At 45.4% G+C, this 14,388-nt stretch overlaps 1 protein-coding gene across 1 annotated transcript in view; it reads right to left on the reverse strand.

Moving 5' to 3' along the window:
- Positions 1-2,478: 2,478 nt before the first annotated feature.
- LOC139268370 (di-N-acetylchitobiase-like) overlaps positions 2,479-14,388 on the reverse strand; it is a 65,880-nt gene continuing 53,970 nt past the window's right edge. Inside the window, exon 8 of the mRNA XM_070886440.1 lies at positions 2,479-2,701. Coding sequence (XP_070742541.1) covers positions 2,498-2,701 — 204 coding nt within the window. The 3' untranslated portion in view covers positions 2,479-2,497. The remainder of the gene's footprint in view (positions 2,702-14,388) is intronic.

Here is a 14,388-nt window from a genome sequence, read left to right on the forward strand (position 1 = left end):
ATAGCACACTGCTTCCACTGTTTATATGCCTGGCCATGAGATTACAGATTGTGATGGAATACAATTCGGCTACTGCTGATGGCCCACATCGCCTCATGGATGCCCAGTTTGATCTCTAGATCTGTTCTGAATCTTTCCCAGTTGGCATTGTAATAGTGCCACAAAACACGATGGATAGTGTCCTCAGTCTGAAGATGGGACTTTGTCTCCACAATAACTGTTGTCACGGCTACCAATGTTGTCGTGGACGGATGCATCTGCGACAGGTAGATTGGTGAGGACAAGTTAATGTGTGTTTTTCCCTTGTGTTGGTTCTCTCACCACCTGCCACACTCTCAGTCTGTCAGCTATGTCCTTCAGGACTTGGCCAGCTCGGTCAGTAGTGGAGTTACCGAGGTACTCTTGGTGATAGACATTGACGTCTCCCACCCACAGTATATTGTTAATGTTAATACATTTTATAATCTCACAATGGTTACAAGCGTTTCAAACTTCTCTTTTGAGGATGGGGATATTCATGAAGCCTCCTCCTCCCGTTAGTTGTTTAATGGTCCACCACCATTTACAACTGGATGTGGCAGGACTGCAGAGCTTCGATCTGAATCGATCTGGTCCACTGAATGTGGGATCACTTAGCTTTTCTATAGCACACTGCTTCCACTGTTTATATGCCTGGCCATGAGATTACAGATTGTGATGGAATACAATTCGGCTACTGCTGATGGCCCACATCGCCTCATGGATGCCCAGTTTGATCTCTAGATCTGTTCTGAATCTTTCCCAGTTGGCATTGTAATAGTGCCACAAAACACGATGGATAGTGTCCTCAGTCTGAAGATGGGACTTTGTCTCCACAATAACTGTTGTCACGGCTACCAATGTTGTCGTGGACGGATGCATCTGCGACAGGTAGATTGGTGAGGACAAGTTAATGTGTGTTTTTCCCTTGTGTTGGTTCTCTCACCACCTGCCACACTCTCAGTCTGTCAGCTATGTCCTTCAGGACTTGGCCAGCTCGGTCAGTAGTGGAGTTACCGAGGTACTCTTGGTGATAGACATTGACGTCTCCCACCCACAGTATATTGTGCCCTTGCTTCCCTCAGTGCTTCTTCCAAGTGGTGATCAACATGGAGGTGTATTGATTGATCAGCTGAGGGAGGGCGGTAGATGGTAATCAGGAGGTTTACTTGCCCATGCTTGACCTGAATCCATCAGAATTCATGTGTTCTGGAGTCAATGTTGAGGATTCTCAGGAGCATCCCTCCCAAATGTATACCACTGTGCCACCACCTCTGGTGAGTCTGTGCAGCCGGTGGGATAGAACATATCCAGGGATAGTAATGGAGGAGTCAGGGACATTAGCTGAAATGTATGATTCTGCGAGTATGACTGTGAGGCTTTTGGCTGCATGCAATATTTGTGTCCAATTCTGAGTATTGCACTGTAGGAAGGATGTGAAGGACTAAGAGTGGGTGCAGAAACGATTTAAAAGAATGGTTCCAGGGTTGAAGGACTTCAGTTGCATGGCTGGGTTGGAGAAGCTGAGGTTGTTCTCCTGAGAACAGAGATGGTTGAGGAGATTTGATCGAGGTGTTAAATATCATGAGGGGTCTAGACAGAGTAGATAGAGAGAAACTGTTCCCATTGGAAGAAGGGTCAAGAACCAAAGGACACAGATTTAAGGTGATTGGTAAAAGAGCCAAAGGCGACATGAGGAGAAACTTTATTATGCATCAAGTGGTTAGGATCTGGAATGCACTGCCTTAGGTGGTGGAGGCAGATTCAATCGTGACTTTGAAAAGGGAACTGGATAAGTACCTGAAGGGAAAAAAAATTGTAGAGCTACGGGGAAAGGGTGGTGGAGTGGGAGTAATTAAAGGGCTTTTGCAGAGAGCCAGCATGGGCTCGATGGGCCGAATGGCCACCTTCTATGCTCTAATCATTGTATATTACAATTCAAAATAACACAGTAGCAGTATACTGGACCCTATTTGCTGGCCACAACACGATTTACTGGCCATTCACACCCATTAAAGGAGGATACTGAAAATTAAAATGTTGTCTCAGTTCAAAATGATAACCTAAGGAAAAGGAAAATCATAAAAAAGCCCATCAAAAATTACGATGTGCATAAAATGAACATCACACATGTGAATGTGAGAAGTGGATTATCACCCAATGGGAAAGCTGAATTGTTGCCTGAATTGTAAGTATTTAGCAAGAAGTTTTAACCTGCGCTATCATTAAGCATTATGATCATTAATATAGGTTTGTTGCATCTTGTAAATAACTTAAGGTGCTGAAGTGACCAGATCTTGTAGTGCAAATTGCATTAGTACATTTGCTTTTCAATGACTAGAAATTTGTTGATTAGATAAAAGGATAAAGCTGTTCCCTAGATCAATATTAGTGTCATTTCTAATGTTGGAAGTGAGCTCACTTTTGGTTGAGTTTACTTGCAAAACTAAATGATCACATTATGAAAAGATTAAATGGTTCAAGCTCGCCATTTTCCTCTGAAAGGGCACATTGCATTCCACATGTCTTCAGTTTGCATCGCTGCTAAAGGAACAGCACTGTAATCTAGGTCATTTGCATTCCACATGCCAATGCCACGGAGTTTTAATTTCATCAAGATAGATGCTTTTATTGAAATGCTCTCTGGATCGTCAAACCAGACCTCATGGTATGTAATATTGACCTGCCATAAAAAAACAAAGTGAGTTACACAGATAGGAGCAAGGTTTGACTCAGTGCACAGTTCCAGACACAATACTGAACATCTTCAGCAGCAATATGCATACTACATTAAAATTGTATGTGCATTAAAAGGTGAGGTTAGGTGTGTTAGTAACTTGTATCACACCACCAGCAGAGGACCTACCTGTTGGAGTCTCAAGGGATTCCAGCATCCCTTGGGAGCACTGTATATAAGCAGGCCACCAACGAGGTACCTGCACTCTGGAGTCTAATTAAAGGAGCTAAGGACACACTTACTCATTGCTTCCAGTACTCAGTTTCATCCTTTATTCTGAGCGTAACAATTGGTGTTGAGATAACAAACAAGCGCCTGAAAATGCAAAGAACAGTTGGTATCCTGGAGAACTTTTCAGAAGGGGACGATTGGGAGGCCTTCCTGGAGAGACTCAACCAACACTTCATGGCCAATGAGCTGGAAGGAGTCGAGAACGCTGCCAAACAAAGGGCGATCCTCCTTACTGTCTGGGCAACAACCTATGGCCTCATAAAGAATCTTCCAGCTCCGGTAAAACCAACAACCAAATCCTATGAAGAAATGTGTACGCTGGTCCGGGTGCATCTAAATCCTAAGGAAAGCGTTTTGATGGCGAGGTATCAGTTCTACACGTGTCAACGGTCGGAGTGCCAGGAAGTGGCGAGCTATGTCGCCGAACTAAGGCGCCTTGCAGGACTTTGGGAATTTGATGGATTCCTTGAACAAATGCTGAGAGACTTTTTTGTGCTTGGCATTGACCATGAGGTAATCCTTCGCAAACTATTGACTGTTGAAACACAGAATCTGAGCAAAGCCATAACGATAGCCCAGGCATTTATGTCCACCAGCAATAATTTTGCAGCATAAAGAGAATGCGGCCAGTACTGTGCACAAAGTAACGTCGTTTTCAGCAGGAATATACATGGCAGAACATACACGCCGGCTGCTGCACGACCTCAGATGACCCAGAGTCTGCCATCAATCGTTAATGCGAGGCAGTTAACACCTTGTTGGCGTTGTGGAGCTGATCATTGGGCCCATCAATGCCACTTCAAGCACTATGAATGCAATGGTTGCAGAACAATGGGACACCTCCAGCGAATGTGCAGGCGAGCTGCAAACCCTGCAAACCACCACATTGCAGAGGAAGATCGATCCACGGTGGATCAGGCTGAACTAGAGACTCGAACCGAGGAGGCAAAAGTGTACGGGGTATACACCTTCACCACGAAATGTCCACCAATAATGTTAAAAGTTGATCTGAATGGAATTCCAGTAGCCATGGAACTGGACACTGGTGCGAGTCAATCCATAATGAGCAAAAAGGCCTTCGACAGGCTGTGGTGCAACAAGGCACACAGGCCCAAGCTCAGTCACATTCACACCAAGCTAAGCACTTACACCAAAGAACTGATCTCTGTAATTAGCAGCGCAGAAGTCAAAGTCTCCTATGATGGAGCAGTGCACGAACTCCCACTATGGATCATGCCAGGGGATGGCCCCACACTGTTCGGCAGAATTGGCTGGGAAAAATCAGCTGCAACTGGGACGACATCCAAGCGCTTTCGTCCGTCGACGATGCCTCATGTGCCCAGGTTCTGAGCAGATTTCCATCGTTGTTCGAGCCAGGCATTGGAAGTTTTTCGAGGGCGAAAGTGCAGATCCATTTGGTTCCTGGTACATGACTCATCCACCACAAGGCAGGGGTGGTACCGTATAGGATGCGAGAGAAAGTGGAAATTGAGCTGGACAGGCTGCAGCGAGAAGGCATCATCGCGCCAGTGAAATTCAACGAGTGGGCCAGTCCGATTGTCCCGGTACTCAAAGGTGATGGCACGGTCAGAATTTGTGGGGATTATAAAGTAACGATTAACCGTTTTCACTACAGGACCAGTACCCGCTATCCAAGACAGATGACCTATTTGCGACCCTGGCTGGAGGAAAGACGTTCACCAAGTTGGAGCTGACCTTGGCCTACATGACGCAGGAGTTGGAGGAATCTTCGAAAGGCCTCACCTGCATCAACACGCACAAAGGTCTGTTCATCTATAACAGCTGCCCGTTCGGGATTCGGTCGGCCTTGGCAATTTTCCACCGGAACATGGAGAGCCTGCTAAAATCGGTTACTTGCACCGTGGTTTTCCAGGACGACATACTGGTCACAGGTCGGGACACCATCGAACACTTGAAGAACCTGAAAGAGGTTCTATGTCAGTTAGATCGTGTTGAAACGCTCGAAGTGTGTTTTCCTGGTGCCTGAGGTCAAGTTCTTGGGAAGAAGAATCACAGCAGATGGCATCAGACCCACTGATGCCAAGACGGATGCTATTAAGAACGCGCGGAGAACACAGAACATGACGGAGCTGTGGTCATTCCTGGAACCCCTCAACTATTTCGGTAATTTCCTACCAGGGTTAAGCATCTTGCTCAAACCCCTATATGTGCTACTGCGCAAGGGAGATGACTGATTACGGGGGAATTCACAAGAGGCTGCCTTTGAGAAAGCCAGAAATCTGTTATGTTCAAACAAACTGCTTGTTATGTATAACCGATGTAAACGATTAGTGCTAGCTTGCTTTGCGTCGTCAAACGGGGTTAGGTGTGTGTTACAACAGGCTAACGAATCGGGGATTTTGCAACCGGTCACTTATGCATCCAGGAGTCTGTCCAAGGCCGAAAGGGCCTACAGCATGATTGAAAAAGAACCTCTGGCGTGTGGTTACAGGGTGAAAAAAATGCACCAGTATTTATTTGGTCTCAAGTTTGAGCTGGAAACTGACCATAAACCACTCACATCGTTATTCTCAGGGAGCAAAGGGATTAACACCAATGCCTCTGCCTGTATCCAAAGATAGGTGCTCACGCTGTTGGCATACAACTATGTAATCCGTCACAGACTGGGCACAGAGAACTGCGCTGATGCTCTCAATTGGCTACCATTGCCCACCACCGGGGTGGAAATGGCACAGCCTGCAGACTTGCTCATGGTGATGGATGCATTCGAAAATGAAAAGTCACCCGGTTACGGCCTACCAGATCAGGACCTGGACCAGCCAGGATCCTTTACTGTCCTTGGTAAAAAAACTGTGTCCTCCATGGGAGCTGGTCCAGCACCCAGCGGAGATGCATGAAGAGATCAAGCCGTTCCAGTGGCACAAAGACAAAATGTCCTTGCAGACGGACTGTTTTTTGTGGGGTAATCATGTGGTCTTGCCCAAGAAAGGCAGAGAAACGTTCATCTGTGACCTACACACACCCACCCAGGTATTGTAATGATGAAAGCCATAGCCAGATCCCATGTGTGGTGGCCCGGCATCGACTCAGATTTAGAGTCATGCATGCACCAGTGCAACATTGGTCTCAACTGAGCAATGCACCTAGAGAGGCACGGCTAAGTTTGTGGTCATGGCCCTCCAAACCGTGGTCTAGGATCCACGTTGACTTCGCTGGCCCATTTCTAGGCAAAATGTTCTTGGTTGTTGTGGATGCTATTCAAAATTGATTGAATGTGTAATAATGTCTGTAAGCACGTCCACCGCCACCATCGAAAGCCTACGAGCCACGTTTGCCACACACGGCCTGCCTGATATCCTAGTCAGCGACAATGGGCCGTGTTTCACCAGTGCTGAATTCAAGGAATTCATGAACCTCAATGGGATCAAGCATGTTACATCTGCCCCGTTCAAGCTCGCATCCAACGGCCACGCAGAACGGCCAGTTCAGACAATCAGGCAAAGCTTGAAACTTGTGTCGGAAGGCTCTCTGCAGACCCGACTATCCCGAGTTCTGCTCAGCTACCGCACCAGACCCCACACGCTCACCGGGGTTTCCCCAGCCGAGCTGCTCATGAAAAGTATGCTCAAAACAAGGCTCTCTCTTGTCCACCCGGATCTCCATGATCAAGTCGAGGGCAGGCGGCATCAACAAAGTATGTATCATCATCGCGCAAATTTGTCATGCGATATTGAAGTTAATGATCCTGTGTTTGTACTCAATTATGGACATGGTCCCAAATGGCTCGCTGGCACGGTCATAGCCAAAGAAGGGAATGGGGTGTTTCAGGTCAAATTGGCCAATGGACTAATGTGCAGAAAACAAATCAAATTGCAGTTCACTAACAGCTACGAGCAACCCAAAGAGGCCACACCAACTTCGACCCTCCAACACACACACAAGTGGCAAGTGACATCATGGTTGATCACAAAGCCGAACTCACCATCCCCAGCAGCCTGGCAAGACTGGCTGCCCAGCAGTCCAGTGAAGAACCAACCAACTCAACCACATTTGTACCGAGACGATCGACAAAGGAGCGAAAAGTCCCAGATCGTCTCACCCTGTAAATAAGTGTACTATTAACTTCACGAGGGAGTGATGTTATTTATTTAACCCTTTGCAACCTGTATCACACCACCACCAGAGGGCCTATCCAGCATCCCTTGGGTGCACTGAATATAAGCAGGCCAACCACAAGGTATCTGTACTCTGGAATCTAATTAAAGGAGCTAAGGTCACACTTACTCATTGCTTCCAGTACTCAGTTTAATTCTTTATTCTGAGTGTAACAAGGTGGCTGAAGAAAAGAAGGCTGAAAAGGTAGGTTCCAAACCAAGGTTGAAATGGATTAGGAAAATCACTACAAACTAATAGAAACTAATTTTAGAAAAAGTCTGGCTACTGATCATCGAGATCACAGAACCTCAAAAATGAATACATTTCAACTTTTTTAGTTCCTTATGATACTACAGTTGGCAAAGTCAATGCAAGCACTGACATTGAAATTACAGAGAAACATAGAAACATAGAAAGTAGGTGCTGGAGTAGGCCATTCAGCCCATCGAGCCTGCACCACCATTCAATAAGATCATGGCTGATCATCCACCTCAGTAACCCTTTCCTGCTTTCTCCTGATCCCTTTAGCCATAAGGGCCATATCTAACTCCCTGTTGAATATATCCAATGAACGGATCAACAATGGCATCAACAATTCTCTGCGGTAGGGAATTCCACAGAAACTGAGTGAAGAAATTTCTCCCCATCTCAGTCCTAAATGGCTTAACCCTTATCCTTAGTCGGTGTCCCCTGGTTCTGGACTTCCCCAACATCAGGAACATTCCTCCTGCATCTAATCTGTCCAGTCTCGTCAGAAGTTTATATGTTTTTATGAGATCCCCTCTCATCCTTCTAAACTCCAGTGAATAAAGGCCAAGTCGATCCAGTCTCTCCTCATATGTCAGTCCAGCCATCCCGGGAATCAGTCTGGTGAACCTTCACTGCACTCCCTCGATAGCAAGAACCTCAGATTAGGAGACCTAAACTGAACACGATATTCCTGGTGAAGCCTCACCATGGCCCTGAACAACTGCAGTAAGACCGCCCTGCTCCTATACTCAAATCCCTTAGCTATGAAGGCCAACATACCGTTTGCCTTCTTCACAGCCTGCTGTACCTGCATGCCAACTTTCAATAACTGATGTACCATGACACCCAGGTCTCATTGCACTTCCCCTTTTCCTAATCTGCTGCCTCTCAGATAATATTCTGCCTTTGTGTTTTTTCCCCCAAAGTGGATACCCTCACATTTATCCACATTATACTGCATCTGCCATGCAATTGCCCATTCACCTAACCTGTCCAAGTCACCCTGCAGCCTCTTAGCATCCTCCTCACAGCTCACACCACCACCCAGTTTAGTGTCATCTGCAACCTTGGAGATATTAAACTCAATTCCTTCATCCAATTCATTAATGTATATTTAAAGAGCTGGGGTCCCAGCACTGAACCCTGTGGCACCCCACTAGTCACTGCCTGCCATTCTGAAAAGGACCCGTTTGTCCCGACTCTCTGATTCCTGTCTGCCAACCAGTTCTCTATCCACGTCAGTACATTACCCCCAATACCATGTGCTTTAATTTTGCTCACCAATCTCTTGTGTGGAACCTTGTCAAAAGACTTTTGAAAGTGCAAATACACCACATCCACTGGTTCTCCCTTGTCTACTCTACTAGTTACATCCTCAAAAAATTCCAGAAGATTTGTCAAGCATGATTTCCCTTTCATAATTCCATGCTGACTTGGACCGATCATGTCACTGCTTTCCAAATGCGCTGTTATTTCATCTTTAATAATTGATTCCAACATTTTCCCCACTACTGATGTCAGGCTAACTGCTCTAGAATTACCCATTTTCTCTCTCCCTCCTTTTTTAAAAAGTGGTGTTACATTATCTAACCTCCAATCCATAGAAACTAATCCAGATTCGATAGACTGTTGGAAAATGATCACCAATGCATCCACTATTTCTCGGGCTACTTCCTTAAGTACTCTGGGATGTAGACCATCAGGCCTGGGGATTTATCGCTCTTCAATCCCATCAATTTCCCGAACACAATTTCCCGTCTAATAAGGATATCCTTCAGTTCCTCCTTCTCACTAGACCCTCGGTCCCCTAGTACTTCTGGAAGGTAATTTGTTTCTTCCTTCGTGAAGACAGAACCAAAGTATTTGTTCAACTGGTCTACCATTTCTTTATTCCCCATTATAAATTCACCTGAATCTGACTGCAAGGGACTTACGTTCGTCTTCACTAATCTTTTTCTCTTCACATATCTATCGAAGCTTTTGCAGTCAGTTTTTATGTTTCCGGCAAGCTTCCTCTCATACTCTATTTCCCCCCTCCTAATTAAACCCTTTGTCCTCCCCTGCTGAATTCTAAATTTCTCCCAGTCCTCAGGTTTGCTGCTTTTTCTGGCCAATTTATATGCTTCTACCTTGGATTTAACACTATCCTTAATTTCCCTTGTTAGCCATGGTTGAGCCACCTTTCCCATTTTATTTTTATTCCAGACAGGGATGTACAATTGGTGAAGTTTATCCATGCGATCTTTAAATGTTTGCCATTGCCTATCCACCGTCAACCCTTTAAGTATCATTTGCCTGTCTATTCTAGCCAATTCACATCTCAAACCATCCAAGTTACCTTTCCTTAAGTTCAGGACCCTAGTCTCTGAATTAACTGTGTCACTCTCCATCTTAATAAAGAATTCTACCATATAATGGTCACTCTTCCCCAAGGGGCCTCGCACAACAAGATTGCTAATTAGTCCTTTCTCATTACACATCACTCATTCTAGGATGACCAGCCCTCTAGTTGGTTTCTTGACATACTGGTACAGAAAACCATCCCCATTACACTCCAGGAAATCCTCCTCCACCGTATTGCTACCAATTTGGTTAGCCCAATCTATATGTAGATTAAAGTTGCCCATGATAACTGCTGTACCTTTATTGCATGTATCCCTAATTTCTTGTTTGATGCTACACCATGGGATACAGTACAAATAATTTAATGCTGGAAAAATAGCGCGAGGCTGATCAGTTGATTGATCCGCTAACACTCCGCAGCATGATTTCAAGCCAATTACATAACTATGTTACAGCACTTCACAGAAACTTATTGCGTGACGCACTTTGAAATGATTTAAATAGACACGATCAAGTACAACATGAATTCCATTCTTAACATCTTTTACAACAAGAAGAACCACATTTATATAACACCTTTAATGTAGCAGAGCATGCTAAGGTGCTTCACAGGAGCGTTATCAAATAAAATCTGACACAAAGGCACATCGGGAGATATTAGGACAGGTGACCAAATGCTTGGCCAAAGAAGTGAGTTTTAAGGAGGATCTTGAAGGAGGAGAGGTAGAGAAGTTTAGGAGGGGAATTCAGGAGGTGAGGACCTAGGCAGTTGAATGCCACCAATGGCCTTCATAAAAGGAAATTCAAAAGTCTTCTATCGGCATACAGGTATTATACGGGTAAGAGGAGGGGTGGGACATAAAAGGAAACTTACGAATGGAGGCGGAGGGTATGACTGAGGTACTAAATGAGTACTTTGCATCTATCTTTACCAACGAAGAAGATGCTGCTCAATTCATAGTGAAAGAGGAGGTCGTGGGGATACTGGATGGGATAAAAATTGATAAAGAAGAGGTACTAGTAAGACTGGCTGTACTTAAAATAGATTAATCACCCATCATCATCATAGGCAGTCCTTCGGAGTCGAGGAAGTCTTGCTTTCACTCCTAAAGTGAGTCCTTTGTTGGCTGAACAATCCAATGCGAGAGCCACAGACCCTGTCACAGGTGGGACAGATATTCGGCGGGGGAAGGGGGAGGTGGCTCCTTCCGCTGCCTGCGCCTGACCTCTTCATGCTCGCGGCATTGAGATTCGAAGAGCTCAACGCCCTCTCGGATGCACTTTCTCCACCTCGGGCAGTCTTTGGCCAGGGACTCCCAGGTGTCAGTGGTGATGCCGCACTTTACCAGGGAGGCTTTGAAGGTTTCCTTGTAACGTTTCCGCTGCCCACTTTTGGTTCGTTTGTCATGAAAGAGCTCTGCATAGAGCAATTGCTTAGGGAGCCTTGTGTCTGGCATGCGAATTATGTGGCCTCTCCAGCGAAGCTGATGGAGTGTGGTCAGTGCTTCATGGCTGGGGATGTTAGCCTGGGCGAGGACACTGATGTTGGTGCGCCTGTCCTCCCAGGGGATTTGCAGGATCTTGCGGAAACATTGTTGGTAATATATCTCCAGCAACTTGAGGTGTCTTCTGTATATTGTCCATGCCTCTGATCCATACAGGTGGGTGGGTATTACTACAGCCCTGTAGACCATGAGCTTGGTGGTAGATTTGAGGGCCTGGTCTTTTCCTCAGGTGGCCAAAGGCTGCACTGGCGCACTGGAGGAGATGTTGAATCTCCGCATTAATCACCAGGACTGAATGGGATGCTTCGTGGGATGCTGAGGGAAGTTAAGGACCGAATCGCACGGGTACTGGTCATAATCTTTCAATTCTCCTTAGATACAGGAGTGGTGCCAGAGGACTGGAGAATTTCAAATGTTACACCCTTGTTCAAAAAAGTGTGTAAGGATAAATCCAGCAACTATAGGCCAGTCAGCTTAACCTCGGTAGTGGAGAAGCTTTTAGAAACGATAATCCGGGACAAAATTAACAGTCACCTTGGACACGCATGGATTAATTAAGGAAAACCAACACAGATTTGTTAAAGGCAAATTGTGTATAACTAACAAGATCGAGTTTATTGATGAAGTAACTGTCACTGCTGCGTTTTTGCCCAAGGTGTAGTCACCGCCATCCATTATGAACGACCTCCGAATGAAAACAAAAGAAACCAAAGGGCGGAATTTCCTGAAAGAGTTGATCTGAACTGCAGCTGCGGTAATAAACATGGAAACGGGGTGCGTGCGCCCCGTTTAAGGCGGGGGGCAATTTTGTACCCCTATGATTCTATATAGGGTGTTCAGGAAAGATAGGGAAGGAAAGATAGGAGGTCGTGTGGCAGTATTGGTTAAGGAGAATGATAGAATGCTGGAAAGAGAGGATGCGCTGGAAGGGTCAAGGACAGAATGTACATGGCAAGAGTTAAGAAATAATAGAGATGCCATTATATACTATAGGCCAACAACTAGTGAGAAAAATATAGAGGAGCAAATATAGAGAGACGTTACAGAGAGATGCAAGAAATATAGAGTAGTGGGAATGGATACTTCAACTATCCTATATATGGACTGGGATAATCTTAGTGCAAGGGCAGAGAGGGAAAAGAATTTCTAATGTTTGTTCAGGAGAACATTTGATCAGTATGTTTCTGATCCAATGAGGAAGGAGACATTCTTGGATCTGTTTCTGGGGAATGGGGTGAGTCAAGTGGGGCAAGTGACAGCACGTGAACATTTAGGGAATAGTGATCATAGTATCATAAGGTTTAGATTAGCTATGGAAAATGATAGGGAGCAATCTAGAGTAAAAATACTTAATTGGAGGAAGGTAAATTTCAGTGGGATGAGAATGGATCTGGCCCGGATAAATTGGATTAAAGATTGGCAGGCAAAACTGCAGTGGAACAGTGAGATGCCTTTAAATCGGCAATAGTTCGGGTAGAGTCAAGGTACATTCCCGCTAAGGGGAAAGGTAGAGCAACCAGAGCCAGAGCTCCCTGGATGGCGAAAGAGATCGAGAATAAGATGAATCAGAAAAAGAGCACGTATAACAGATGTCAGACCGAGAATACATCTGAGAATCAGGCTAAATATAGAAAGTTCAGAGAAGTGAAAATGAAAATAAGAGGGGCAAAGAGAGGTTATAAGAATTGAATGGCAGCTATCATAAAAGGTAATGCAAAAGTCTTCTTTAGGCATATAAATAGTAAATGGGCAGCAATATATAGGGGTGGGGCCGATTAGAGACAAACAGGAGACCTAGACATGGAGGCAGAGGGTATGGGTGAGGTACTAAATGAGTTCTTTGCATCTGTCTTCACTAAGGAAGAAGATGCTGACTGAGACATAATGGGCTCAATTTTCCCCAAAGCTGTCTTTTGGCGATTTTGAACAGTTCCGCCTGTTTTTTTGGGGCCGAACTATGCTAAAAAAAAAATCAGCTAAATTTCCCCATTTGAATTATTGATTTTTGCACTGCGTAGCCTGTCTGTTAACTTTTGGGGGTGGAGCCTAAGATCTGCACCAAATAGAAATTGGGTTGCCTGGGTAACGAGGGACAAACTGCAGGCTGAGACTGGAAAGTGAAACATATAACACATTCTGGCCAGCCCACAGCAACGTGCACAAGTACCTTGCACATTGCAGCAGCACTCCAGCATTAAATTATTAAAGTGTTTAAGCCAAAAGTCTATCCCTGCCATCCCACTTCATCCCCTCCCAGTGCCGGGTGTTGTTCCTAATCCCGGCCGAAAGGCCTCAGCCCCCCACCTCCCCCCCGCCCTCCTCACGGTGCAGCTCCTAATCCTGGCCGAAAAGGTTTCCCTCTCTCCCTCTCCCCTCTCCCCCCCTCTCCCTCTCCCCTCTCTCCTCCCCTCCCTCTCTCCCCTCCCCCTCTCTCTCCCTCTCTGCTGCTGCCGTCCAGGCCGTGGAACTGCACCTGCTGCACTGATTCTCTTACCTGCGCTGAATTTGTTAACTGCCCAGAAGGTTGTTCCAGAGTGGTCACATATCCCATCCTAAGAAATATTGCAGTAAATCAGAGCTGGCCAAACTTGCTTTAATGGCCAGAATTGGCACGGGTGGCAGGTTACCCCCGCAATGAGGTAAAAAAATGGTAGCCTAAAAAAATCCTACCTAAGTGAATTACGTTAGTGCAGAAAGTTTGAGGAAACTTACAGATTTGAATTTACTCCAAAAAAACGGCGCACACCAATAAAACGGCGCAGATAATTGGGGAAAATTGAGCTCAATAAAGGGGGAGATAGAGGAGATACTGGATGGGATTAGAATTGATAAAGACGAGGTACTAGAAAGGCTGCCCGTACATAAAGTAATTAAGTCACCAGGACCGGAAGGGATGCATCCTCGGATGCTGAGGGAAGTGAAGGAAGAAATCACGGAGGTACTGACCACAATCTTTCAATCCTCTTTAGAAACAGAGGTGGTGCCAGAGGACTGGATAATTGCAAATATTACACCCTTGTTAAATAAGGGTGTAAAGTTAAACTGTGCAACTATAGACCGGTCAGTTTAACCTCAGTTGTGCGGAAGCTTTTAGAAACAATAATCAAGGACAAAATTAACAGTCACTTGGACAAGTATGGATTAATTAAGGAAAGCCAGCATGGATTT

This window comes from Pristiophorus japonicus, chromosome 8 (assembly GCF_044704955.1).
Source record: "Pristiophorus japonicus isolate sPriJap1 chromosome 8, sPriJap1.hap1, whole genome shotgun sequence".
Lineage (NCBI taxonomy): Eukaryota > Metazoa > Chordata > Chondrichthyes > Pristiophoridae > Pristiophorus > Pristiophorus japonicus.